General features: G+C 44.0%; 1 protein-coding gene across 3 annotated transcripts in view; it reads right to left on the reverse strand.

Annotated features, from left to right (window-relative positions):
- Positions 1-244: 244 nt before the first annotated feature.
- The window catches only part of LOC8031207 (protein phosphatase 1 regulatory subunit 7), a 28595-nt gene continuing 2877 nt past the window's right edge, over positions 245-25962 (reverse strand). For all 3 annotated transcript variants that reach the window (XM_040222797.3, XM_040498581.2, XM_040222798.3), the window contains 9 exons: positions 23214-23327; positions 21887-21957; positions 13985-14050; positions 13768-13898; positions 12223-12385; positions 10596-10712; positions 8518-8622; positions 3028-3114; positions 245-1360 (listed from right to left, as the gene is read on the reverse strand). In XM_040222797.3, coding sequence (XP_040078731.1) covers positions 1184-1360; positions 3028-3114; positions 8518-8622; positions 10596-10712; positions 12223-12385; positions 13768-13898; positions 13985-14050; positions 21887-21957; positions 23214-23327 — 1031 coding nt within the window. In that variant the 3' untranslated portion in view covers positions 245-1183. The remainder of the gene's footprint in view (positions 1361-3027; positions 3115-8517; positions 8623-10595; positions 10713-12222; positions 12386-13767; positions 13899-13984; positions 14051-21886; positions 21958-23213; positions 23328-25962) is intronic.

Consider the following 25962-nt stretch of genomic DNA (forward strand, 5'->3'; position numbering starts at 1 on the left):
ATGGGTAAACATGACATAGCTGACGTTTTGACTATCGAACGGGTGGAAGAGGCCTCACGCGCAGGTTGTTTTCTAGTCACTTAGTCTCAAACCAAGTCGCATGCCTCGCTGGCAGCACATGTTTGGAAAGAGGTGGATTGTCATTCCTCACAGAAACTTGGAACAGAACTCGTTCCCACAAAGCAGCTGCCCTGCCTAACATTGACCTTTACATTTATAAACGAGAAAAAAAAAGAAGAGAAAATAAGAATAATATTTTTTATTCAGAAGTCCAAATGTTTAATGTAGAAGACAAGTTGCGCACTGCAGACTGCATGCAAGTAACAACACGACCTTACGGATGACACCAAAACAAGATCCCCAAAGAATTTAAACCAATAGCAGAACGCGATCGATTATAAATGCACTTCGCTTCACAAATAGCACTGTCATGCAACACTCTTCTAGAATACTTTGCTTGCATTGGAAATTCTGACATCCGAAGGCGGCAGTTCAAGGTGTATTGAAGTAACTGGGTCTTGTATCGATCACACTGCGACAGAGACGTGATGGTACAAAATTACCTAGTGGCCCACAATTCTAGAAAACCTTTTTTAAGGTCCATTTACTGCCTTCTGCAAAAATAAAGATTCAAATTAAAAGTGGACACATCGATGCAGATCCACAAAATGCACAACTCTCCAAAATTACATATTGCTAGACTTGGCTATAAAAATTCACTCACTTCTGTAGTCTTAAGAAACTTACTTCTTCCACAGGAGGACAAGCATGACTCAGTGCAAAAGCCTCAAGATTAAGAAAGGCAAAATGAGGTCATGTAGAAAGAGATCATAGAGTGTCAACAAGCATTTTGCACAAGGACCTACAAAAGACAAAGTAACTTTGCTGAGAGACCTAGCCAAACAAGCTAGGCCTCTTACCTAAATAGCAGAGGCTATTTCAGTACCTCGGCAATAACCTTAGTGTGAAGAGAAAGAACACATCCCATGACATTTTATTGAAGACCAAAACCAGCATCATTGAGCCATTGTTTGGAAGGAAAGAAGGAAGGATGCAAGTTTGCTAAAGTCTTCGTTGAATCTCGACGTAACAGTTTACGAAACAAAATCGAGTTGAACTGTGGGACTTGATTAGAAAAAGTGCCAGCTGAACATTTCACAGGTACTCTTATCATTCTTAAGGGCTACTTCCTGCACATGGTTGCATCTATCTGCGTGACGGTCGGTGACACCATCATGATCTTCCGCCGATACATTGGGTTCTTCTCAATGGGGTTGTTGGCTAAGTAGACTGTTGCCAGTTTGGGGAAGTGCTTCAGAACTTCAATCTCCTCGAAACTCTCGATCTGATTGTCGTTGAACTGCAAGGCAACGTGGCAATGCAAGATCCAATAAAAAAATGATCCCTCTGAACATAGCAGTCGGTGATCCTAGTCGCAATGGTAAGACTTCAAAAACCAACAGTATCATTTTGGTAATAGCTTGCCCAGAAATAGGCTTCGGTAAAATACAAGCAAAGTACATAAAAAAATATAAAAAAGATGACAAGAAGATAAGAGATGATAAGAAGATAAGAGATCAATTTTTATGATAAACAAAATCTTGAAGCTCATAGTACGTTATTGAAGGGAAACCAAGAAGGGGCCTAACTGGAGTAGTTCTGTCACTGAATCGTAAAGACATGAAGAGCGAACAAAGGACGCAGAAGACCAGTGGTCGGCAACCTTTCGGCGCAGCGGGCCGAGTCACTGTGAAGCTAAGTTGGAACGGGCCGGACAGCAAGCAGCGGGAAAGGGAGGGGGGGGGGGGGGGTTAAAATTAAAAAAAAAAGAACACTTGCACGATCTCACACTGACGTACATAAATCGAAAATGAACAGTATCTTTATTTCACGACACACGACATGATATTTAACATTTCCACGAAAACCTAGAGACCCCTCTCAGCGAGACTTCTGGTGTTAAACTGCGCTCGCCAAACTACGGACATCCACATTCAAGCTACTAACTGCGAGTCGCAAAACATTGTGGAGGTTCTCGTCAGTCATTCGTGAAAGCCGGCAACGGGCAGCGAATTAGACAACTTTATATTTGTTTCCTTCTTTTTTAGCTGACCGCGCTGGGGGAGGGTGGGGGGCGTTGAAGGTTAAGGGGCCGCATGATACTGCCTCGCGGGCTGGATTTGGCCCGTGGGCCGCTGGTTGCCGACCACTGCAGAAGACCATTGAAGTTGAAGTGGACACTTCATATTTTTATGGGCAAGTAAACTGCACTGCAGAAGCCAGGTACGTATGGTTTAAATCCCTGTCCCTGCTGGTTTCGATGTGGACTGTACCACTGTGTGGTTGCATGGAACATCGATACGGAGAGTATGGAACCATTACTGCCAGGTCTCAAGGGCTAATTGGCCTTAATTTTTACGAACATTGAGGACATCCAATATTTTTGAAACAACTTCTTTTGAAGTATTACAGACAATGAGTTTCCATTGAACTGTAATTGTACCTCTATGGACACATTTCTGTAACAGCCATAGCCAACTGTTACAGAACTCAATATAAATCAGCTGATAGAACACACTGCTATAAAAAGAAGTTTCCACAGATGAACAGCTACAGACTTGCTGTATACAGCAGAGCAGGAAGCCTTGCCCTTGCTCATTCATGGCGACAGATCTCAGCAGCAAGCCTTACTGCGTGGGCTCGAGGGAAGGGTTTTGGCCACGTGTCAAATGCAATCCAATCGAAAAGAGGAGGGAGAGGTCACAATAAAGAGATGGGTTGGTGAGGAGGAAAGTTTTCTTTCCATGCCCGGACAATAGACTGCACTACCTTCAATATAGAGGGACCTTAATTACTACCTCTTGTTGGGAGTTTCACATTTGCGCGATTGTGGATGAGGGAAGCAAACATTCTGCGTCGGTCTTTGCCCGCCTAGCACCCTGCCACTTTGCTCAATGCCTACCAGCTCCATTTCCCGTTCTTCAACTGCAAAAGGATGAGCGGGGCCAATAGATAAGAAAAGCTTACCCAGAACTCTTCGATGTTGACTAGGTGGTCAATGTTCTTCAGGTGCTTGATCCTGTTGGCTGCTAGGTCTAACGTCTCCAGCTTTGTCTGCAATGCAGGTGGGAGCGGCGTTCATACAAAAGACGCTGTAGGGTACAGCTCGTTGCATGGTACAAAGTTCGATGCAGGCCTGGGCCTGGCCTGCAAATCTGGTACTTCACTGACCCGTCAAGTTCAGCACTCCGCAAGATTAAGTTATAATTTATATTTAGGCAACCTACAAGATGCATGCACTAGGTTATCTATCCAAGTAAGGAAAGGGATATACGAGGAGCCTTTGAACTCTACAAGCCGAACCCTTTTGATTCAACATTGAAAAAATTCTATACTGTACTTCCACCCCTATTCTCCCAAGTATAAGCAATAGACAGTAATTTTCATTACCTCTATATCCAAAGCTCATCACTTTACTCTTGACCTGACACTGAATATAGTGGCCGTGAACTGACCAGAATGGCAATGCAGTCTTAGACGGATCAAATATTTTCTGGCATGAAAACCCCAAGAACTTTGACTTAGGAATGGCCTCAAGGTGATAACAAAAATCAAGTCTAATATTCAGTCAGGAAAAACCATGCAATCAGTGTGAGACACACCTTCTTGAAATGAAAGAAAGCTTGCTGTATATGGCAAAATCAGACCTTATTCTTCTCTTTGTCCTTCAAAACCACCTATCACATTCACAAAAAAGAAAAAAAAAAGAAAAAACTTAAAAAATTGGGAGCTCCCGATTCACATTTCTAGGAAAATAGGAGAAGATAGGAGTTAGTAGACCCACTTCAACTTCTGGGTATAAAAACTGCTGGCAGCCTGCAACACTGCAAACCCAGATTAATAAATGAGAGACCTGGGTAGAAAACTCAAGTTTATTTTAGCACTTTTTATTTTGTTCTTGCTCATATTCTTCTTCTCAGATATTCTACTTTTGCAAGTAAAAAAACACAAACTGAAATTCGGACAAAAGAGGTTTGAAAAATGTGCTTGACTTCTGGTAGCTCGAAAAATCGCAAGTTTACTAGAATGTCGGCCATCTCTGAGAAACTGTGGCTCGGGACAGCAGCGTTTTCTATCCATTTCCAATTTAACTTGCGATAAACAACACAAAATACCGCTGCGTTTGGAACTACCCAGGCAAGCACAAATTTCAAGAAAGGCAACAAGTGATTTCATCTCAAACCGCGCAAGAAACAATAAGGGTCTTTAAATATTTCTGGAAAAAATAAATGGTGGTGCAAAATGTGTGACTAGAACAAAACTGCAAACTAGAACTAGGGAAATTTTTTTTGTTCTCGAGTTTTGGGATTTGAAAGGGTAGAAGGTAGGTCTTGCGATTTTTGCAGTTTTCACTAGTGACACATTTTGGAGTCCCGCAACATTTAGATACTCCTCTTCACAACAATTATAATTTTTTTACTGCTTTAATACTTTATATAGAAAGATTAAAGTCCACTAAAGCCTGCTTTTTTATTTTATAAAATAAAGAATTTTGAATCTTTCACTCCTGACAATAATGGGCCAAGTCTGAATCAAGCTAGTTTTCGATGTACACTTATTTAAGGCACAAGAAACATATCAGATAAAAGCTTGTATCTAATATTTAAAAATTAAAATATTGTTAAATTAAATATGGTCTATATAAAAAAAACACTGTAAACATGACAAGAAAAGCTAGAACAAAATTCAACATTACTTTAAGGAAATACAGTTGAACCTTGATTTTATGAAATCCGATTTTACAAATTTCACGATTTAAGAAATCAGATTTCCTGCACAGCCTATGCCCAAAATATGACTTTCTTGATTTTAAGAAGTAGTGGGTCCTGGTGACTTCGTTAAATCAAGGTTCAACTATACATATTTTAAATTTTTTTCTAACTTTTTTATATGAAAAGCTTCATACATGCTCTTATAAATGCAATAAAATTTCTTTTGGCATATGTAATTCCGTAATATTAAGCAGTGCGTTTGAAAATACATATTTGTAGCTCCATTCTACGACGCAAATCTGCCATTTCGCTTTTCACTTAAATGTTAGTTATTTTTGTAAAATAATAATAGCTTTTATTGGTCCTCAAGTCCCCACACAGTTTGGCAAAACTTATACATTGATAGTATAATAGGGTAAGTTGTTCTTTTGCACGTTCAGATTGCTTTCTTAGTAAACTATAGAAATCAAAACTGTCTTAAATCCTGTTTAAGCGTTGTCATATGAGATTAACAAACATATATAGGATTACGACGAAAATAATCCCTGGAGAAAAGGAACAAGAGGGACAAAGGACAAACACAAATCTCCAAACACAGCTAGGTGACTGGTGAGCAACCGAAAAAATCCGTCTGGTCCGGGTATCGAACCCGGGAGCTCTCCATTACAGCTGGAGCGCTCTACCAACTGAGCTAACCAGGGGTTAGACGTCAGTAGAGCAAACGGGTTTTATCAGCGGCCACCAGTCTAACACCAACAAGGGTGAAGCTTGCAATTTAAGGTTATGAGAGGTCCCGGGTTTGATACCCGGACCAGGCGGATTTTTTCGGTTACTCACCAGTCACCTAGCTGTGTTTGGAGATTCCTGTTTGTCCTTTGTCCCTCTTGTTCCCCTGCTCCAGGGATTATTTTCGTCATTCTTGTCCAGCTCGCTTGTACCATTGCATTTAATTGCATTATAAATATATAGGATTGATTTCGTGGAAAACTGGAGTGTCGTCCCTCCATTATCAACTCACTGAGTGCCTCCTGTAGCCCATCATAATGATTTCAGCTCACAAAGCTCATGGTACAAGTAATGGAACACTGGCCCTGTTCCAGCACCCAAAACGTCTCACACTCACATGCGTATCTTTGCTGACTTCTTTTGGTGTTGGCACAAGTACACTATCCCCCTTTCCTCCAACCTCACGTACGTCATTCTAGAGCAGTCATCCTCATGATAGAAAGCGCCATACGACAGCTTCCTTCCTTAGCAGAATCCCTTTCCCTCCCCTCCCCCACCCCCTCTGGGAAAATGGAATCTCTCACGACTTCTGCCAATCCAGAAGGGATCCCGAAATATCGGTGATAGAAGGCCAGAGCTAGAAAAACGTTTTGTGGGGGTGGCAATAGTTTTGAGGTCCAACGGTGCAACAGCAACCGAGGCCATATTGCATCAGACTAGAATAAAGCATCGTGCTACAAAGTTAGCTAAGCTGAAAAATGGTAACTTTAAAACAAAGTAACATGCTACACCTCGGACTTCAGTTAAGGAGAGTTTGGTCAGTTTAGACCCGAATAGATTCTTTTCAAAAGCCCATAAAGCAGCATTGGCGGATGGCATTTTCTGGGCACGAAGCGCCTAACTGGATCCGAGACCTCGCCGTACGCTGACGCAGCCCTCAAAATGCGCCGTACGCTGACGCAGCCCAATATGTGACCAAAGTACTGTATATATGCGTGTAATGGCCGCACTTGTGTAAAAGCTGCACTCCTAACTTAAAAAAGAAAAGCAGAAAAGAATATATTTAAATATTACCCGTGTATAGGCCGCACCTACAATTTAAAAATGGCTAGAAGCACCATGTAGTTCGTAGTGTAAAAGCAGATGGCGCCCACCCGGCTGCGGCAGCCAACAACATTGAGGCACCCGATCCTGTCTGTTTGCGCCTCTTGCTTTATCTCGAACCCAACGCAGTGCATTTCTTTGTGTTTGCGAGTACCCTCAGTTTCCTGCTGTCATCCACTTCAGGCTTTTGGATGGGCAGGTACGCGAGTTACACAGCCGGCTTTAAACTCAAAGTTGTTACCTTTGCTCAAGACAACGGGTGAAGGTTCGGTGTCGAGGACAAATCTGTGCGCCGGTGGTGCTCTGAAGAAGATGAACTAAGGAAGACCAAGACAACAAAGCGCACTTTCCGAGGCAAGCAAAGCCTGTTTTCCGAAGTTAAAAGATTTGGTCCTTCAATTCGTAACGAGCACCTGGAGCAATGGTTACGCGGTTTCGACAGAGATGCTGCGAATGAAAGCGCTCCACATTGCACGGAGCAAGGAGATACCAGCGACTTTGTTCAAAGCCAAACTACGGACGTCTTCTTAACGAAAAAACGGATTTAGAAAAAAAAAATTTTTGTTTTTCTCCATGCAATGGAGAAAAACTTCTGGTTATCGCATGAATTAATAAAAAAGTTACCTGTGGCCGTTACACGCATATGTACGGTATGTGCCAAAACAATGACCGACTCGGATAATTAGCGTAGCAGCTACTAGAGGGTGCCCACTTTTGAAAAGGGTCTATTGGGTAACACTAGAGCCACTGGCAGCTTTAGCTGCCGGAGTAGAGCCAGGCTTTTTCCCTTGCTACTTCTTGGTCCCCATAGCAACCAACAGAGATGAGCATCGATGGCATACCAGAGTGATCTACTACTTTCACTTCTAAGGCAGCGCAAAGCTAAAATTGTCAATGGGTGTCCCTGCAAGCGTCGAGCATACTGCGAGTGAGGCACACATAACTTCGGATACTTCCGTGCCACTATGCCAACCATGCTTTGATGTGGCTTTAATTCACTTTTAAAAGTATAGGTGGAAATATAGAGTAAGCCATACTGATAAAGAAACCATCAGGCGTCGCCAACAGCATGGTTACCATCAGGGATGGGCAGAAATACTCCAAAAAGTATTCAGGAGTATGAATACAGAGATAAGCATATTTTAAGGCCCAAAATACGGATACTGAGATATATCTGTTTTTTATGCAACAGAATATCCCCGAGGTACTTCTGCAAAACCGGCGAGAAAGTATTCAGGAATACAGATACTTATAGAAATGCATTTGTTCTTCTAAGTCTCCCATAGTGTAGGCAGATTGAACAGGACAATTATTTTTCTTCACTTAACTCCTTTACAGTGTTCTCCCTGCTGAATTGGAAAGAGTGGACAGCTTTGTGAGAGGAGCTGATTTTGTTATTCTTGCCCATAAGCTTTTTTTAAACCAGACTTATTTTTTAATGTTGGTGACTGACATGGATCATGTTATGGGGCGGGTTCATATTACGAATTACGAAGCAACTTGCACCAAACAGATGTTTTAAAAAAGACAACAAATGTAACGAGATACCAAAGTCTGGCAAAGTATGGCAATACAAGTGATACACCTTAAATGAATTTCACCACTGAGATACAAATACATTTTACATACGATACAGAGATACAGATACTCGAAGGTATATCTAAGATACTATCGCAATACATTTTGACTGCAATACTGCCCAGCCCTGGATACCATGGCAACCTCTCTGGCCCAAAATGGAGATTATTATTAGTGCTTCCGATATTCTGCACCCAGGACTTTTCGTGTGGTGTCGATACTCGGGTAGCTAAAGCTGCCGTGTACGGTAGCTCTAGGGAAAACGGCAAGACGGTGGTTGAGTCCCGAGAAGCAGGCACAGGAAGTGCTCTAGGACGCATCAAGAGCAGGTACTGACATTGTTTTCCAGGTTCTCAATCTGCTCAATGCCATTGTGTGAGATGTACAGGTGGCAGAGTTCTCTGTTCTTCTCCAGGCCCTCCAGCTTCACTATCCGGTTGCTCTGTTCGGAGAACACGATGACACAATGTAAGAAACCTTGAGAGATGACATACAACATTAAACCACACAATCTCACAACCCTAGAGCCTCTTACATTCTGTGGTCAGCCGCAGTAAAATTACCTGAAGAGTTATTGGCATTCACCAGACCAGGGGTTCTCAAACTTGTCCATCATGAGGAACCCTTAACTGATTTGAATGGCAGTGGAATAACCCCTCCCGGTCTCGGCATTAATGCAACAAAGCGGTACAGGAAACTATATACCTTGTAAACAATAATGTAGATAGTAGAAAGCGTTTGGTTTAAACTTGGGCACAAATGAGTGGCTATAATCCGCTAGAACGGCGCTTAACCTAGGTGAATACCTTACTTAAAAAACAAGAACGGCTGAAAAAAAAAAAAAAGTGAGACTCGTGGTGGTTACGAGGGCGCTCAAGGAACCCGAGGGTTCTTAGGAAGTCAGTTTAAGAACCTACACTTCAGACGAAAGCAAGGCCGCAAAATACTTTATTTCGTGACTAAAATTTCTAGCGAATTAGGCATTGCATCCAGGCCCCTCAAGTTTCCAAATCTGAGTGGACTTTCAAAGACTCTACTTATGGCTAGGATATATTTTCGTACGTGTGGCGTGCCTCGGGCGTATCTAGGTAACGAGGCAGTAGTGCTGCATTCTCTATGTCAGTTCTCGGAGGCCCACACGGAGGACAGATTGAATGCAAGTGTTGCACTGGCGTTTGTCTGAGACTCGTTCCCTCAGTGACACGAGTTGCAGCCAAATACTGATGCAACACTCGTGCCCAGACCGTACCTTACGCTGGGCTCCACTAGGCTAAGTAGAAAATCCAGCACTATGGCCTCGTTTTAGAAGGTGTCGGTATGGGCGCCCGGGGAAATTCAAAGCACGTAGAAATTAGCGATGGCACCGGTTGAAAACGATCTTGAGATCATGTACAAAACCACGATAGAAGAATTGGGTCTCTACAAGCAATACAAGCACTGGAAAGTTGTTACAAATTAACCAATGACAAAACTATTCTAACAAGCTGAAGGATATGACATTTCTCAGAAGACCAAGGAACAAATAATTGGGGGTTGTGGGGATATTTATACAGCGTGTAGTTGGTCAGCCATTTAAAGTTGCGACGAGTCACACGCTGTAGATGAGCAATTTAGCCAGTGCAGTACAACCGCTAGCCTGGGGTCTTTAACATGCACCACGCAGTAGTGATACACGACCGCACGCCGGTACGATGCTTATCTAGATCGAAACGGGCAGGGGTGGGGCTCGAACCCAGGATCCCTGGGTTCTGCAGCGCGAACTTTCGCTCAACGCGCGTCGAGCTGGGTGTGCGACCAAGGAAGAAGTGATAAAAGCATATGCACAAACACTAAAGTTGTACCACGAGGTTCCGCAATTATTGAGTCTGCAGTACAGTAAATTCACTGTTTATCAAGAAACCCTGCACATAGATGGAACGTATGCAAGCCCTTGTTCCACGCTGGTATAAAGCCGTAGAAGCGGGCGGTATTACGTAAAAACGATCATGTGAACAGAAAAAATGCAGTGACACTCGAAGTGAATTTTATAGATGTCGAAAAAACAGTTTTCGAGACAAATAACTGAGAGGCATTACTTCCTAAGCAGCCCCCATACATTATTATTATAATATCCTCTGGTTTTCGTCTTTAACAACAGTCCCAAGTCTTGATATATAAACTCAATAGCATCTAAGACACCCTTTAGTTCAAGGAAAGACAAGGACAAGGGACAATATATGTATCTCTTTCAAAGAGGAGCACATGTCCTTTCTTGACCCATTTTCTTATTCTTTCTTCATACCCATAGTTCTTCAAGTCTTCCATGACATTTTTATTAACGACCTGATAGTGACAGTACTAATACCCAAAACAGTGGCAATGTTGTTATAATGTAGTAAAGTCTTAAAACCTTCTGATAGCCTTCCCAAGAGTTACCTGGATGCTGAGAAGCTCCAATTTCTCCAACCGCTCTAAGTTCTCAAGCTTGGATATTCGGTTCTTCCCCAGAAACAGGTTCTTCAGGTTCACCAGCGCGTCCAGATTTTCAATGACCTGAGGAAAGACCCAGCATCAGAAGGGGAGTCAGAACATTAGGCGGGCCAGAATCGAAAGTACATTTGCCAACAAACATCTACAATGCTCAAGAGCAGAAGATCTCAAACTTTTCTGTTCTGCCTTCAGCGAACCCACTGCAACCTAAAATATACTAATACATACCTGCAAGTTTGGAGAAACCAAATCCAAGAGAATTAAAGTGCAATTAAAAAAAAAAAAAAAAAAATATTGACAACAAATCACATAGACATATCATTACAGTTATATTTCACTGCTCATGCTAGCAAGATACAGCTGTGCTCCACTATCACTGCAGCCGTTAGTTGCAATGGCAAGAACTCACCACTCAAGTGCGGGGGGGCAATCTAAATTTTCCGTGAAATTTTCCTGCCAATCGTACTACAACCATACAATTTAGTTGAAATTCAAGAGTCTTCCAGGTAATACAGAGACTTGGCAGGTATGCACTATATTAATTAAGGTGGGCTAGTTGGTTCAACATACCAAAAATATAAAGTGCAAAGGGAAAGACAAAGACAGTGCTGTACTCATTGTTGTGAGTATACAGTCTAAGCTCATTATAACAGACCTTGATTTTGACCATGATTTCGGTCTATTGTAGAAGGAGTATGTCGTATGCAGATATGAAGTTTAGTCAATGGTATGTAGAGGAAAACCAACCGAACCTCGCAAATCGGTATGTTATATCCAAATGCCTGTTGTAACCAGGTCTGTTATAATGAGCTTAGACTGTAGCTGTGATCTTGTCTACTTCTTTTCTTCGTCTGTCCCTTTGCACTTTATGTTTTCAGTATGTTGTTGCGGGTAACACACTGTCCTGTCTACTTCTTATTCTTGTCCGTTTCTTTGTGCTTTATATTTTTAGTATGCAACCTAAAAGCCAGGGAACTAATGCCCCAATAAAACTCGGTTATCTTGAAAAAGAAAAGAAAACAGTTTAGAAGTGTATAAGCTTTGTCAGCAATACCAAATGAAGAGAAAAGAGGAGGTGTCTGTTTCATGGGGAACCACCAATGTGTGGCTCAGCAAGAGTCAAAGTATGCGTAATGAACTAGAGCACGAGTTCTCAAACCAGACTCTGGGATACACACATTTAGGGAGAGAACATAAAAGGAAAGACACACATCACTCTCAGTTTGTAGACATGTCGGTCCATCTCTAGGATGTTCTCTCCCTAAACGTGTGAATTGTATGACCAATCTGCTCAACCCGACTTTCATTTTCAAACTCTGGAGAACCCAGCTGAAGAAGCAGAAACACCTCTATATGGTTTTATGTACAGTTGGAAGCTGCCAGCATAGGCAAGAGATGGGCTTGCAATGATCTCCTTTCACTCATCTTTTTTCCACCAGTTCTCCGCCTGTGCTCAATTTGCCTGCTAGTTAAGTGCTTGTAAAAAGGAAAAGCCACGGAGGCAGTTTGAAGGGCAAAAAGTGTGCACCCCGCCCCCCACCCCCTGAAGTGGGTGAAGTGCATGGCTACCCACCCTGATCTTATTGGATCCCAGCTCGAGCATCTCGAGGTTCACCAGCTTCTCCAGATTCTCAATCTTGCTCAACTTGTTGTTGACAAGGAAGAGCTTCTTCAGCTTCACCAGGTTGTGCAGGTTCTCGATCCGACTCAGCCGGTTGAACGAGATGTCCAGGATCCTGGCATGGCGGGGGCGACAAGAAACCACTGCTGCACTTTCTTCACCACTAGGCTGACTTGGTTTCGAAGCTCGGCGGACCGATCAACTGAGTCTTGCACCTCGCCGATCATGCACTTGACCAAACCCACTTGTAGGGAGGGGTCAGGTGATAAAAGGCAAGCAGCTGACTGGTCCCACGAGTGAGAAGCTACCACTACCCCATCACCTTCGAGCTAAACGAAGTATGGTCGTGTCTCAATAATATGAACACAGCCCCCCCCCCCCCCTTCCCCCTCCCCCTCCCTCCCTCTCTCCCTCCCCAGATACAGATATATGACCCTGGTCTTGCTACATGAAAAGCTCGTTCCGTTTTCTCTGCCCTTTGTGCCCTGGCTTTAGACGTCGGATAATGGAACATCCGCTCCACCGCTAACTATCAGACTAAGGAATGCTAGTTGCCATCATTAAAAAATTAAAAAAAATACAACATGTAGCCAAGCATGAGTGTTCTCAATTGCAATGAATTTGCTGCATTTGAACACACAAATAAGCAGTATAGTCTTAGCAGCGAAGCCGACCTGCGGAAACTGTGTTTGGCCGTTCTGAGAACGCGAGAGCGATTTCGATCACTTGTTGAGAAGATACAATGAGAAAAGGGGGAAATCGCATCAAGCCAATCGAAAGTTCATATGATCGGCAGCACTAATAACAAAATTGAACGAAATAATATATGGCATTTTTTGATAAAGTGGGTTCAAAATATCAGCTAATTTCATTTCCAACGATATTTCAAATTTTATATAAAAAATTCTGTTAAAATAAACTAGACTAAACTTATGCCCGTCGATAGCCTATCTATAGGGCTACACCCGCATATTATTTAATAAGTGTCAAATATAATAACTCATGAGTTACAAGGTTCTGAAGATGTCACCGGACTGTCAAAGAGACAATGTTTGACATTTTTTACCTCAATAAACAAAAATACAAAAGTATTTTTCTTTGAACTAAAAAATAGTCAAAATACCATACAAGAGCACAAAATATTACTGTGAGTTTTGTATGCTTCTCGTATTCATACTAGCGTACAGAACTGGGTAGAAAAATCTTGGAGTAAAGAACAGATTTCCACCCTGCTTCACTCAATAATTTTTTGTGAAGCGAAATATTTTTAAAAAATTTTGAAAAGCAGTTTTGTTCTTTCCAAAAATAAGGCAATTACATATATTAAAAAAAAAAAAAAATCGAAAGACCCACACCGACAAGCGTGTTCAATTTCAAATGAAACTACCCATATATATTTCTTCTTTTTATTGTGTGAGGCTGGTTGGGGTTAATCAGCATCTAAGGCTATAATGCACAAAGAGCTGCATCAACTGGCAGGACAAAAAGTTTGCTTACTCCAAGTTGACAAGCGAGTCGAGGTTCTCAATTTTTGTGATCTGATTGTCGTAGAACTCGACCTCCTTCAGGGTGGTCAGCATGCTGATGTTCTCTATCTTCTTGATCAGGTTCTCCCTCAATATTAAAACCTGCAAAGCGGAAAAATCGCTCAATTCACGAAACGAGTCCCTTCAGCTGTCGGATGTCCAGCCGGGTGCCAGGGGCAAGTGCGTACCTCGACACATCTGAGGGTCTCCAGGTTTTCCAGCTTCCCAATGCGGCTGTGATTGAAGTCGACCTCCTGGAATGACATATCACAACGCAGATGCCATGGTTACGTTCTGATCCACCAATAGCATTCTCAAACAGCCGAGCAGTTGCGGTGCCTACGCTAGTGCCAGAGTTGTTTAGAGCAGGGGCTCTCCAACTTTTTAATCTCGAAAAAACTCACATTTACCTTCAATGACAACCAATGAGGCCTTTTATGAACATGGCATCGAAGCAGCAAACCAGAGCAGAAGCTTACAGACCTTGTAAACGGTAATGCACACACTCACAGGTGTGTAGCTCACAGCTATGCATCAATGGGTGAAAAATATGAAGCACAAAGGGACTCAAGCCTGCTAGAATAGTGCTTTCACTGGGAAAACACTTTGCTTAAGGAAGGGAGTGTCAAGTAAATTTGGGAGCTTGCAGAGTTCATAAAGGTACTCTGGGAAACTAGGGTTCCCAGAAACCCAGTTTGAGGACCTACACATTAGAGCAAACTATACAACTAGTGAGAGCATTATGTTCCAGAAGTAAATGAAATGTCTAGTAGTAACTTTGAACAAGCAATGACACGGGTAAATATGGTGATCGTCGTGAGACCAGAAAACAATGGATGCTTCTCATCTCATCATTGGTTTCTATGGTGTAATGTCACAACCAACAAAAGAATAAAAAGGCAAGCAGACTTCACCAAGAACAATAAGCGGTTGGACGCGCATATTTTTTGTTTTGCAGTGCCTAGGCAACGACATGCCTATAGACCGACACACGGGCTTCACGTCACAGAGCTGCGGCGGTGCTGCGATCGCGCCAGAGCCGGGTGGTGCGGGCAGAAGGGCACACGTTTTGCATGGCTGCCATAGCATTCCAGCATGCCGCAAAGCTGTGTAACCTGTGTGTTGATTGCACCGAAATGTACAGCAAAAGTAGCGGAGCGAGCTTCCACAAGTTCACGGCGAACTCTGAAAGGTGCGAATTGTGGATAATATCCGTTGATCGAAAAGAAAGGTCGCCTCACGAGGACAACTGTTTGTGCGGCGAGCACTTTCTTGCAGGGTATCAGAACAAAACGAAAACCAAAAACGAAAAACGAAAAAAACGATATTTTTGGGCGGAACGGAAACGTAATCGAAACGTTATTTATTATTTTGTTCCGGAGTGAAACCGAAAAATTTTCTTATCGGTTTTCGGTTCAAGGGAAAATATCAGGTATTTCAGTAATTCGTTTCGCGCAGCGAAGAGACAGCCGTTGGTTTGTACCATAATTAAAGAGAAGACAAGCAAGCCATCGCCCCCACGTCTTAACTCCGGGCGAACAAGCATAGCAAAAACAAAGACAAAAATACAACGAGAAACAAAAAAACATGACGCAAGGCGCCATTGCTTCCCACCAATGAGAGCGCGGTGGCGCGACGCCTCCACACGCTCGCAACGCTCTCCTTGGCTCTTGCGCCCAGAGCCGTATATATAGAGAGTTTGGTCAATGGGGAGGTGCGGGCAGAGCCAGGGCGTGCGGCAGACTCAGAAAGAGGGCTTGGCATGCTCTCTTGACCAACCAGAAGCCCAAAAAAATCCCCGAGCGGTGGTACCGAGAAACAGTTCTGATCAAAGGTCTATGTTCGTATATGGTTTTAATAAGCGCGTCAGAGTGAAGTGTAGTAACTCTTTATGCTTGAAAATAGGGTGCACGTGTTGTTTTGATCATGATCATGCAGAAAGATGTAAGAAACGAATGCGCCACTCAACTCTGGTTTGCTCGGACAGAGTGTGACCGCTCGGACGGCCGATTCCCGGCCCTCGGCGCTTGGCGTACGGATTATGTCGATCGTTCCGCTAGTCGCACTCCTCCACATCATTTTGGATGAGCGTGATTGAAACATCACGTGTACCATATTTTCAGTCATCGAGAGTTACTCCAATGCAGTTATCAGCTTTGTTTCTCGCGACCACCGCCGGGGTATTATTTCCGGCTTCTGGTTGGTCACATTCGAATTTCTGAAGACGCCCTGGAACACGCCCTGGAACACGCCCAGCCAGCTTTCAGCCAATGGCGCCTCCTCATTTGTCTCCAATACTTCCCAACGAATGGCCAAACTCTCTACATATACGGCTCTGCTTGCGCCCTCTCCCTCCATGCTTTCTTCGGACGACACAGACAGACAACAGATCACGGCAAGCGAGGGAAGTTTGTGACCCGGCGTTGTAGAAGTCCATCTTTTGTTTTTCTACGGATATGGCAGTCTGATACCCTGTTGCAAAAGTGTACTTCTTCATCCCTATGGGCCTTCAGGGCCTTCTCGGCGCTGAAATTTATTTTATCGGACCAGAGGTCTTGCCTTTCACCGAGCACACTTGATGACGTGCTGCTTCTGAGATCATGCTCTGTGCCTTGATTATGATCTCATTCTCAAGGCAATGAACATGATCTCAGAAGCAATGTCGTTTCCGCGGATTCCTCTAAGAGCGCCTGAATTATCTATTTTTGTGTAAAAATAAACGTTACGTTCCTTTTAATTTTTGTTGCGATCTTTTTTTTTTTTTTTTATAGAAAGAAACCGTTACGAACCGTTACGGAGCATTATTTTTTCGTTCCGGAGCGGAAACCGAACGGAACTTTTTTGTATGGAACGAAAATGAAAACGGAACGAAAAACATTTCGTTCCAACACCCTGCTTTCTTGAAGGCAGGTGTGGCTCGCTTATGTGCAGGAAAACCGTCGTCGGATCAAGACCACCCGGATTTTGTTCCCTTGGTGTTCGCGCACAAAGTACGGGCCAAATACTCGTCGGTGGCTCGCTACGCCCACAATACCAAGCGGAAGGAGATCGACTTGATGAAAAACAGTGCAAAACACAAGGACACAGAGGAGAGAAATACATATAGGACAAGGCACTGTCTTGTTTTCAGCACCTTGTCCTGTGTGTAATTCTCTCCTCTGTGTCCTTGTGCTTCACGCTGTTTTTTATCATAAACGTTGACCAACTAGCCCAACTGTCCGTTCATGTTAGGAGATCGGCGGCAGAACAGACAAAGCATGGCCTTTTGTCATACATTGTGGTCATGAGGGTAAGAAAAGTATTGTACCTTGACTGAAGGACACTGTGTGCATTTAATCAATTAATAAATACACTTCCTCAGACCCACAGTCTGCCGATCCCGCCGGCAGGGCAGAAACCGGCTCCAAATAATCGTAGGCCTCGAGAGACTTGTACACTAGAGCACAGCACGGGCTGGAATTTCTAGGCCCAGCCCAGCCCGACCCGGCCCGCTAGAGGCACAGCCCGGGCCTGGCCCAAGCCCGATAGAATATTTAATTTCTAGGCCCGGCCCGGAAGAAACACTGCCAGGGCCCAGTCCAGGACCAGCAGAATTTTTGGACAGAAGCTTGAGCCCGGCCGGAGCCCAACAAAATTTTTTTTAAATACAAGCCTTAGCCCGACCCGAGCTTGACAGATTATACACATGAGCCCGAAAAAGTTTGCAGGCCTTAACCTAAGAACTGTCTGAGCATAGAGCGAGCATATTTAATTTAAATTTTTTTTAAAACTTGGACCAAGCTTTTTGGCACGATAATGATGTATCCCAACTTAAAGGGGCGGTGCAACGATTTTATGATTAAAAGAATTTGCATCTCGTCACTTTTACGTTGTTCATCGTGTCCCAGAGGATAGAAAAAACACTTCCTTCATTAAAAATGTCGCGATTCCGCTGCATAATCGCAAAGCAAATGTCGAGCTTTTTCCCCCACCTGCAGCCCCAAGTGGCAGCCGAAGGAACTACGATGGAAAGATTACGTGACCTCGCTCGGCTCTAAGCTGCAGCCTAATGCCCGCTAATGTCAGCAGAGAGAGGGAGAGGAAGCATCCTCCGAGATAGCACACGGGAAGCTACACGGCACTCCGAATGACGTCACTAGTAGTGCGACTAGGTGTGACCCTGAAGACTGGAAGTGAGTTGAGGGGTGCCCAAATGCCAATCTTTATCTTTTTTTTACGCAAAAACTAGGACATGCAGGCGAAATCGGTTTTCTGTTCTTTACTTCAGAAGTGTCAGGGGGCAACTTCCAGAAATCTTTGAACGAAGTCCGAAAATCGTTGCACCGCCCCTTTAAACGATGTAGCATTTTCAAAATATGGGCGAAATATGCACTTCATAAATGATTATGAGAAAGAAAAAGAAAAAAAGTGGGCAATACTTTTTTTATGCATTTCTTGAGGAGATATTGGACTTCTTGTCAATCGATTCATTTCACAGAGAACTTTCCTCTTTACATGTTTCTGTAAAGAAACAATCAGAGTCACGCTACTGTATCTTCAAAAGGCTGTATAAGCATTAAATTTTCTATGGTACTTTGCTTATCTTTGGTGGCACAAAGTGCAAGCCACATTTTTGTTTTTCTTATTTTTAGTTTGAAAGGCAGAGGAAAAAGACACTCATGTTGCACCATCCAACTGGAGTGCCCTCGTTTTCGAGACTGGACTTTCCTAGTATGCTGGTGGGATCCACACGTTTCCTTTTATTCACGTGAAGACTTTCCAAAAAAAATATGTTTTTTTTTTGTTTGTTTTTTTAATGGCACCATAGCGTTTCTATTGATCCTAAAAGATCAATGAGCACACTTTTTGTTATTAACAATTTAGAATTTGCGGCACACGACTGTCCAGCCACGGCCCAAAAAATATTTTGTTAAAGCCTGAGCCCGGCCTGGGCTTGAGAAAATGTGTGCTACTCGGCCTGAGCCCGGCCCGCGGGCCGGGCCGGGCTCGAGCTGGCGGGGCCCGTGCATTGTATGCCCGTCACCTGCGCAGTGTTGGCCGTGAACTGGCTGGCTAAAAAACTAAACGACGACGTGAGCCATCAACGTCGGTGGCAGCAACTTCATGTTGGAACTCTAGCAGGCCATGTTTACGGCGTACGGATCGCCTAAGGCAGTGGTTCTCAGCCATTGATGTTTCGCGGACCCCTTGTGGATCGTCGGAGATGAAGGAGGACCGTATTTGTGGTGTGGGGAAGGGAAAGTATAGGTTAATTACGATAGTGATTTAATAAATGGAAATAACTAAGGGCTAGTGTGAAGTAAACTTCTTTTATTGACATTTACACGAGGAAACGCACCCGAAAATTGGAATGTTTCTTCTCAATCTGAGAAAAGACAACTTTTATTTCCGGGCTTGGCTGATGTGGCTAGGCTTCGCGGACCCCTAGAATGACTTCACGGACCCCAAAGGGTCCGCAGATCCCCATTTGAGAACCACTGGTCTAAGGTAACACCGTGCATGCACAGTTTGTCTCGATACCGCTGCCGTTCAGGCTCAAGTAGGCAGTTCAAATAGTCAGACATAAGATACGACATATGTTGGCACGAAATATGACGCACAAATAAAGCTAGAAGTGTCTCTACAACATCAACAGCAAGCGCACGCCACACAGTGCAATGGCAAAAACACTGAGTGCCTGGCCGCTTCTGCCCACATAGCTTATACGCATGCGCAAACTTCTGGCCGTGTTGGTAAATAGAGCCACGCCACGTGTCGGTCTATACCCCATTCACCCTTAAGTTAAGCTGAGATTGCAGCCAAAGCTACAAGTGCAAACCCACGCTCCTGGCTTTGAGACATGCATTTTTAGCGCAAACGCTCGTTCTGCTGAAGAATGCTTCAAAGCAGCAATCTTAATCTCTCGTGCTCTTGGCACTGGCTGCAATCTCAGCTTAAAGGGACACTGACAGCGTATTTATGCTCGCCAAGGTTTTTAGTTGTACGTGACATACGAGAGCCCAACTACCCAGAACAGAAATTGCGGCTCGAAATTTGTTTTTTTTTTGCCTGAAAACCGCCGATCGAGAACTGGCTTGTATGAGTCGCGCTCACTTCCTTTCCCGTGGTCACGGACCGTTTTCTAAGGTTTCAATGCAACCACCAAATATAATCAAAGTCGTGGGTCATTGAAGGCACACAGTCAATATTAAAAAATAGAAAAAAATATGAAACCCATTTTTTGTGGCTTCCAAAAAGCTGCAAATACGTTGATTAAAAAAAAGGTTGCACAGACAACCGGCAGCATTCTGTGCGTTTACTGCACAATTCTCAACATGGCGTCGTTTCGCGTATTGTGGGACTAGCGGATTACAGCAGACAAAGGGCATGGGACCTCTACGGCGAATTCCGTCTTTCTTCGAAAGAGAAATTTTGGACCGATCAAAAGAATGGATATTCATCCCGTACGACACGACCGACTAGCAAGCCGATTGCATGAATACGTCGCCGAGCCGCCGTCCCATCGCTCTCGCTCAAACATCAAGCACAAAGAGCGTACTTCAAGTTGAATACGCACACTTTTTTTTTTTTTTGCTATGTGCGAATGTGGCCAATGCGTGGTGCTGCCCGACTTCAAGCCGGGAGTGCATGTGCGGGAGATATCGGCAGCAAACCTTCCGACATACGGTTGACCCGGTGTATTACTACGAACGAAACAGTTCCTTTAGTAGCTCAGTGGAAAGATGTCCGCTTCACACGCAGCAGGCACGGGTTCAATCCCCAATGTGGGCGTACCATTTTTTTTTTTTTTTGCGATGTTTACATTTTTTTTTTACAATTATCACTGAAAAAAAAATTACTCTTTGTGGACGATACGTCGCTGAACTAAATTGTATGGGATTCCATTTTTGACACCTCTGCCGCATAATGCCACTTTCAGATGTGAGACAGCTCTTCACGCAACATCTTGGGAATATTCTTTTCGGAGCCGATCACGGGAATTCCCCACGGGCACTCACTACTAATTGCTAACACTTAAATGTGGAAAACAACTCATCTTGAAGCACAGAACAGCGAGCGGAACAAACATAACTGCAAAGGAATCGCACGGCAAACGGATTCCAAACGCATTTTGTCTGCTGCACCCAGAAAAAAAAAAAAAAAAAGCAATCGCACGGTTGGGTGCAGCTACGTGACTTCCGCCACTCACTCTCTCCTCTCTACATCTCCGTGCAGTGCGTGGGTTTCGGTTTCAGTTTCAAGCAGTTGCGTTTTCTGGCTTTATTAAAAAAATATGTGACTCTGTAGCAAAATATTAATTGGGTAGTATTCTGACACCATAATGAATCGCCTGGCAAAAAATGAAAAAAATATTTTGGGGGGGGTGTCAGTGTCCCTTTAAAGGACACATGCAAAGGAAAAAAACATTTTTTTTAGACAGCTTAGATGGAAAAAGGATGTCATAAAACGATTTTACAACGAAGAAAAAAAATTTTTAGAGCTATATTTACGGCGCTATACGAATTTGTAGTTGGCGCTCGCGGGAGCCGCCGCTAATCACGTGGTAGGCCCGCGCGCCGCCGCGCTGCGTCGCCGCCGCACGCTGAGCGTTCTGCGAACGCCGCTTCAACGCGTTTCTCCACGCCGCCGTCGCCGCCGCCGCACAAGTTCGTCTGCTTCGGGGCGCCGCCGCCGTCGTCTGGCCGGCGCACAGGTCTATCACGTCTGCTTGCGCTTTTTCAGGAGTTTCCTTTGGGCTTTAAAAGATACTTATTCTTCTTAGTTTTTTGTTATACTTCAAACAAAGATGAATAAGTTACTTTTAGAGGCCATAGGAAGCTTCCGAAAGAACGCAAGCACCACGTGATAAATAAAGACCAGTCACGTGATAAATACAGACCACTTTTCCGCGGTGCCCGCGGGCGCCAACTACAAATTCGTTTTGCGCCGTAAATATAGCTCTAAGAATTTTTTTTCTTCGTTGTTAAATCGTTTTATGGCGTCCTTTTTCCATCTAAGCCGTTTAAAAAAAATGTTTTTCTCCTTTGCATGTGTCCTTTAAGGGGGAACGGACCACAGGCAAAGGGACTGAGAGGCCATGGCCAACTCACAGTGGCGTCGGGCTCCAGGTCTGCTGCCGAGATTTCCGTTAGCTCCGGACCCTTGTCTTCCTTCGGTTTATCTTAGGGGGAGAACAAGGTTTCAATGTATTTGGTCACCAGGTGGGAAAACACTGCAGGCTTCCTCTACAAAATAGAGAAAGTGCATGTAGGAACTGGGTACGCACAAGGTTCCCAGAAATTTTTCATTTCAAAATTCAAGGGCTCTCAATGATATGGTGATTTTTTTAAGGGTTTAAATACCAAAGCCTCAATATATTAAAGGGCCTCTGGCACCCCAAAAAAAGATGTACCGTAAAATACCGGGCAAGCGCCCACTCAATATCTAAAGATAACCGCGAAAAAATAGGGAATGGACGCTTGTCCGGTCATCAATTTGACATATCAATGTACTGCTCATATTTTCTCAGATCTTAAAACTTTGGGAAAGGGCGCTTAGTGTGGAATGGGCGGGTCGCGGCATCCTATGGTATATTTTTTTGTGTGCGAAGTGCTAGCATATAATAGCAACATACTAGCATCTTTACATTTTACTAGTATTTGCTAGAAAAAAAAAAAATAAACAAGGTCCAGGGGAAGCCAAAGAACCAGTACATAGGAATGGGATGTCAGACACTCCAAAACTCGCATATCCTGTCCCAGTCCCCGCAGCTTTGAGTTTGAGTTTTTTTCTTCTTAATTAACCTACTCGTGGTGTTCTACTTGTCATAAAGTTATGTTTCATGGATCCTACTATGAAGATATGCCAAATATGACTTAAAACCAAAATATTCCAAATTCTGTCATTGCACGTGGCTGCAGAAAGTGAAGGGCAGTCAATACTTGACCAGAAACTTTTTCTGAGTACAAAAATACATTTTTTCATGACAGTCGGGCCTTTGCAGGCTGTGTTCTGGTGAAGTTTTACGCATGTAGGAATGCCTTTTCAGGGTACTTGAGGCTGCAACATGCCTTTTTTTGAGACTCAGAACAGTGGGTCGCTGCCATGTTTGGCCAAACTTTTAGTAAAAATAAAGGCCACACACGATGCTGTTTTTTCATTTTTTAGGATGTTTAGGCCATATGCACTGGGGTAGTAGCATAAGTAGACAAAGTCAAAATCTACTGGGCCTCTGTAACATAACCACAAAGAAACCGAATCTTGGATGTCGATCTGTTCTTAAGCCTCTCGTCTTCGACAAGCACGAGGGACACGAAAGGAAAGGAGAAGCCTGACAAGGAAGATCACACAACCTTCCAAGAAGGGCAGTAAGAGGGCACAAGACAGGCATACCCAGTAGCACTGAAATGCGTTTGTGCACGCAGAAGTCAGACTCACCACCTTCGACGGACGCGTCGACTGCTGGCATGACGTGAATGGAATGGGGCTTGTGAGAGTTGGCACAGGACGGTTCAGTCTTGAGGCACGACTTCACTCCCTCACTCTTGGTCCCTGCGCCAAGAGCGACCCCTCCGTCACTCAAAGCACACGCCGCATCGGTCTTCCAGTGACTGCTCATTCTGGGGGCTTACATTCCCTGGCTCTTTCGAATGATTACGGCATTAAATGCATACACGGGAACTACGGCGAAACGTCTTCTGGGCGATACGCGAAAGTCAACGAAACCTGCCCCCTCCGCTGCTACACCTGCTGTCAGCCCAGTGACAAACCGCCTTTTGAGTCAACCGCCCGCTGCGCGACCTTCGGAGATGCTAATCCTCGAAAAGTCGACAATCGCGGAAGTGGCTGGGGAATCTGTAATTTTAATACAACAATATGAACTGTGGCATGTGAGCGAGAGATTCGTTGCAGCTATCCTAACCGAGGCTCGCTACATGGAAATACTGTTTGGTGAATACCAGAGTGTCAAGACATCACTGCCAAACATATACGCTTACATGATCGCAGCAGATTAGCCCCGCTAAGTGTGCATCTCACCGAGCATCTGTGCGCCCAATAACACTAACCCGTTGCGTTGAACACTTGGAAGAGTATGAATATCGCGGATCACTTCAAAGTCAATATTTGAACAACAAATTATTGGAAACTACTTTTAAAGGGACCATGAAATGATTTTAAAATCGAGTTTCATCCACCGCACGTCGTAAAAGGTGTGAAAAGAAACACAAAAACACAAAAATAGGGAGCCAAGAAAAATTATTTGCTATAGAACTTTTAAAAGAAAACTGGACTCTTTTGCGCCTTCCTTCCTTTGCCTGTTCACTACGATGCATCCGCGGAAATGGAGCACGTCAGCCAAATCCAGGTCGCCTATTGGGTAAGAGCCTACCTCACCAGCAGCGCGATCGTAAACAATAAATAGCCGGCGAATGTTTCCTAAAAGTTTTGTTAAATAATATTCAGATCCACATTTTGTAGCATAATTAGAGATGTGTGGTGAAAATTGCCAAATTTGATAATGCTGAGAGCCAAGCGCCATCTATCGTGTGGTAAACGAAGCAACTACTGCGCGTGCGCAGTAGGGCAGGGCCGACAGTTACTTGGGTGACGGCGACCGACGAACATTTATTTTCTTTGTTTTCCTTCCTCTCAAAACTCTGACTGACTGAACGTTTATTTTTCTACGTGTTCTTCCCGCGCGTGCCGACTTCAAGCAGCAAGAAAACAGTACTTGAAACAGACCACGACGAACAAGAACGCTGGATCCACCGACTCCGACGAAGCGAGCTGCTCAGAATATAGGCCTAGCAGGCATTCCGACTCGGCGCTGCGTTGCTTCGTCGCAAGACCGTCTGCCTACGACCGGCTGGCGTGCTAAATGGAATATGCCCGCGCAACCCTTGTGGACCCTTCCCGTATTATAGTTTGATCACTGACCTCAATTCTAGATTAAGAGGTGAGGTCAATCTCTTCCCCTTGTTTTCCGAGGCAGTGTTGACGAACACTCGTCGAAAAGGGACTCTCGTCGATTCTATCTTCTTGTTTTGTGTGATATAGAGCTGAAATAAACGCCGTATGGATTACCTTCGTAACACGGTATGTACACTTTGTAATTGGTATGCCATTTTTATTCTGACAGACTGCACGTCACTGTCGAGCTATAACAGTTCGTGGGAGGTATACGTACAACCCCGGTCCAACCTTTCTTTGCCGAGTGTCGCGTCAGTATCGAGTTGCAATCGTAAAAGAACGGTCCCGAAGCGCTTACAAACAGCGCGAATACAGCACTTCCATCAAGCGCGCGCGTCCGCTCCGAGTGTAAACAGGTATTTACGTGGCTCTTGCTGACACTCGTAGTTCAAACGTATCTTTTTTAACGTCGGCTCGCTCCTGCATCTCCGAGGCCGCGAAAAACGCCATCTACGTCGCTTTGCAAACGACTGACATGGGCCGGCCCTTCTGCCAACAATGACAGGGTGGTTGACTTCTGGAGTCTTCACCAGAAGACTCGCTGCACTTCCCAACAGGCATACCGGCGTATGGGACTAGTCCCATGCTGTCGCTGTAGCGCAACATATCTCATTGAATTTCGCTCAGCTGCGATGCGGCGATGAGAGGCGCCGATTCAGGAAATACGTCGGTGACATCAGCGCAGTAAAACCTACCGGCGCACCCCAACTCGTTGCCACTAACACTCCCATTCTCCTACTGCCGAGAGAACTTCCGGTTCCGGAAACGGCCTACGTCACGGCTTGTTTTGCGGTCAGTTGGAGAGAATGAAAAAGTCGATATTTCAATAATTTTTTGTGTAGAAGTTAATAAACCGAGACGAAAACGGATGCCTGTTCGGCATTCAGTGAACATTGACGGTTTAATGTAAAAGTTATCTGGAAAAAGTAAAAAGGTCATTTCATGGTCCCTTTAAGAAATTTTAATGTTTGCAAAACATTAGTATTTATACTTTTTTGTTTTTGTAAGTACAAGTCACTAACACTTTGTGTAACTGCTTGTTCAGGCTGCTTTCTCATACATGAGGTTACGGTACTAATTAGAACTTACAAATATTTAATCCGATTTCAGTTTTCTAGGCTGTTTGTTGTATACTGCCATGCATCCTCATCTATGATACAGCCTGTCAGATCTCACACACAGTGAGGGCAATACAAGATTAATGCCTCCAAATTGT

The sequence above is a fragment of the Ixodes scapularis genome, unplaced genomic scaffold (genome assembly GCF_016920785.2).
Source record: "Ixodes scapularis isolate PalLabHiFi unplaced genomic scaffold, ASM1692078v2 PGA_scaffold1__304_contigs__length_218370807, whole genome shotgun sequence".
NCBI classification, from domain to species: domain Eukaryota; kingdom Metazoa; phylum Arthropoda; class Arachnida; order Ixodida; family Ixodidae; genus Ixodes; species Ixodes scapularis.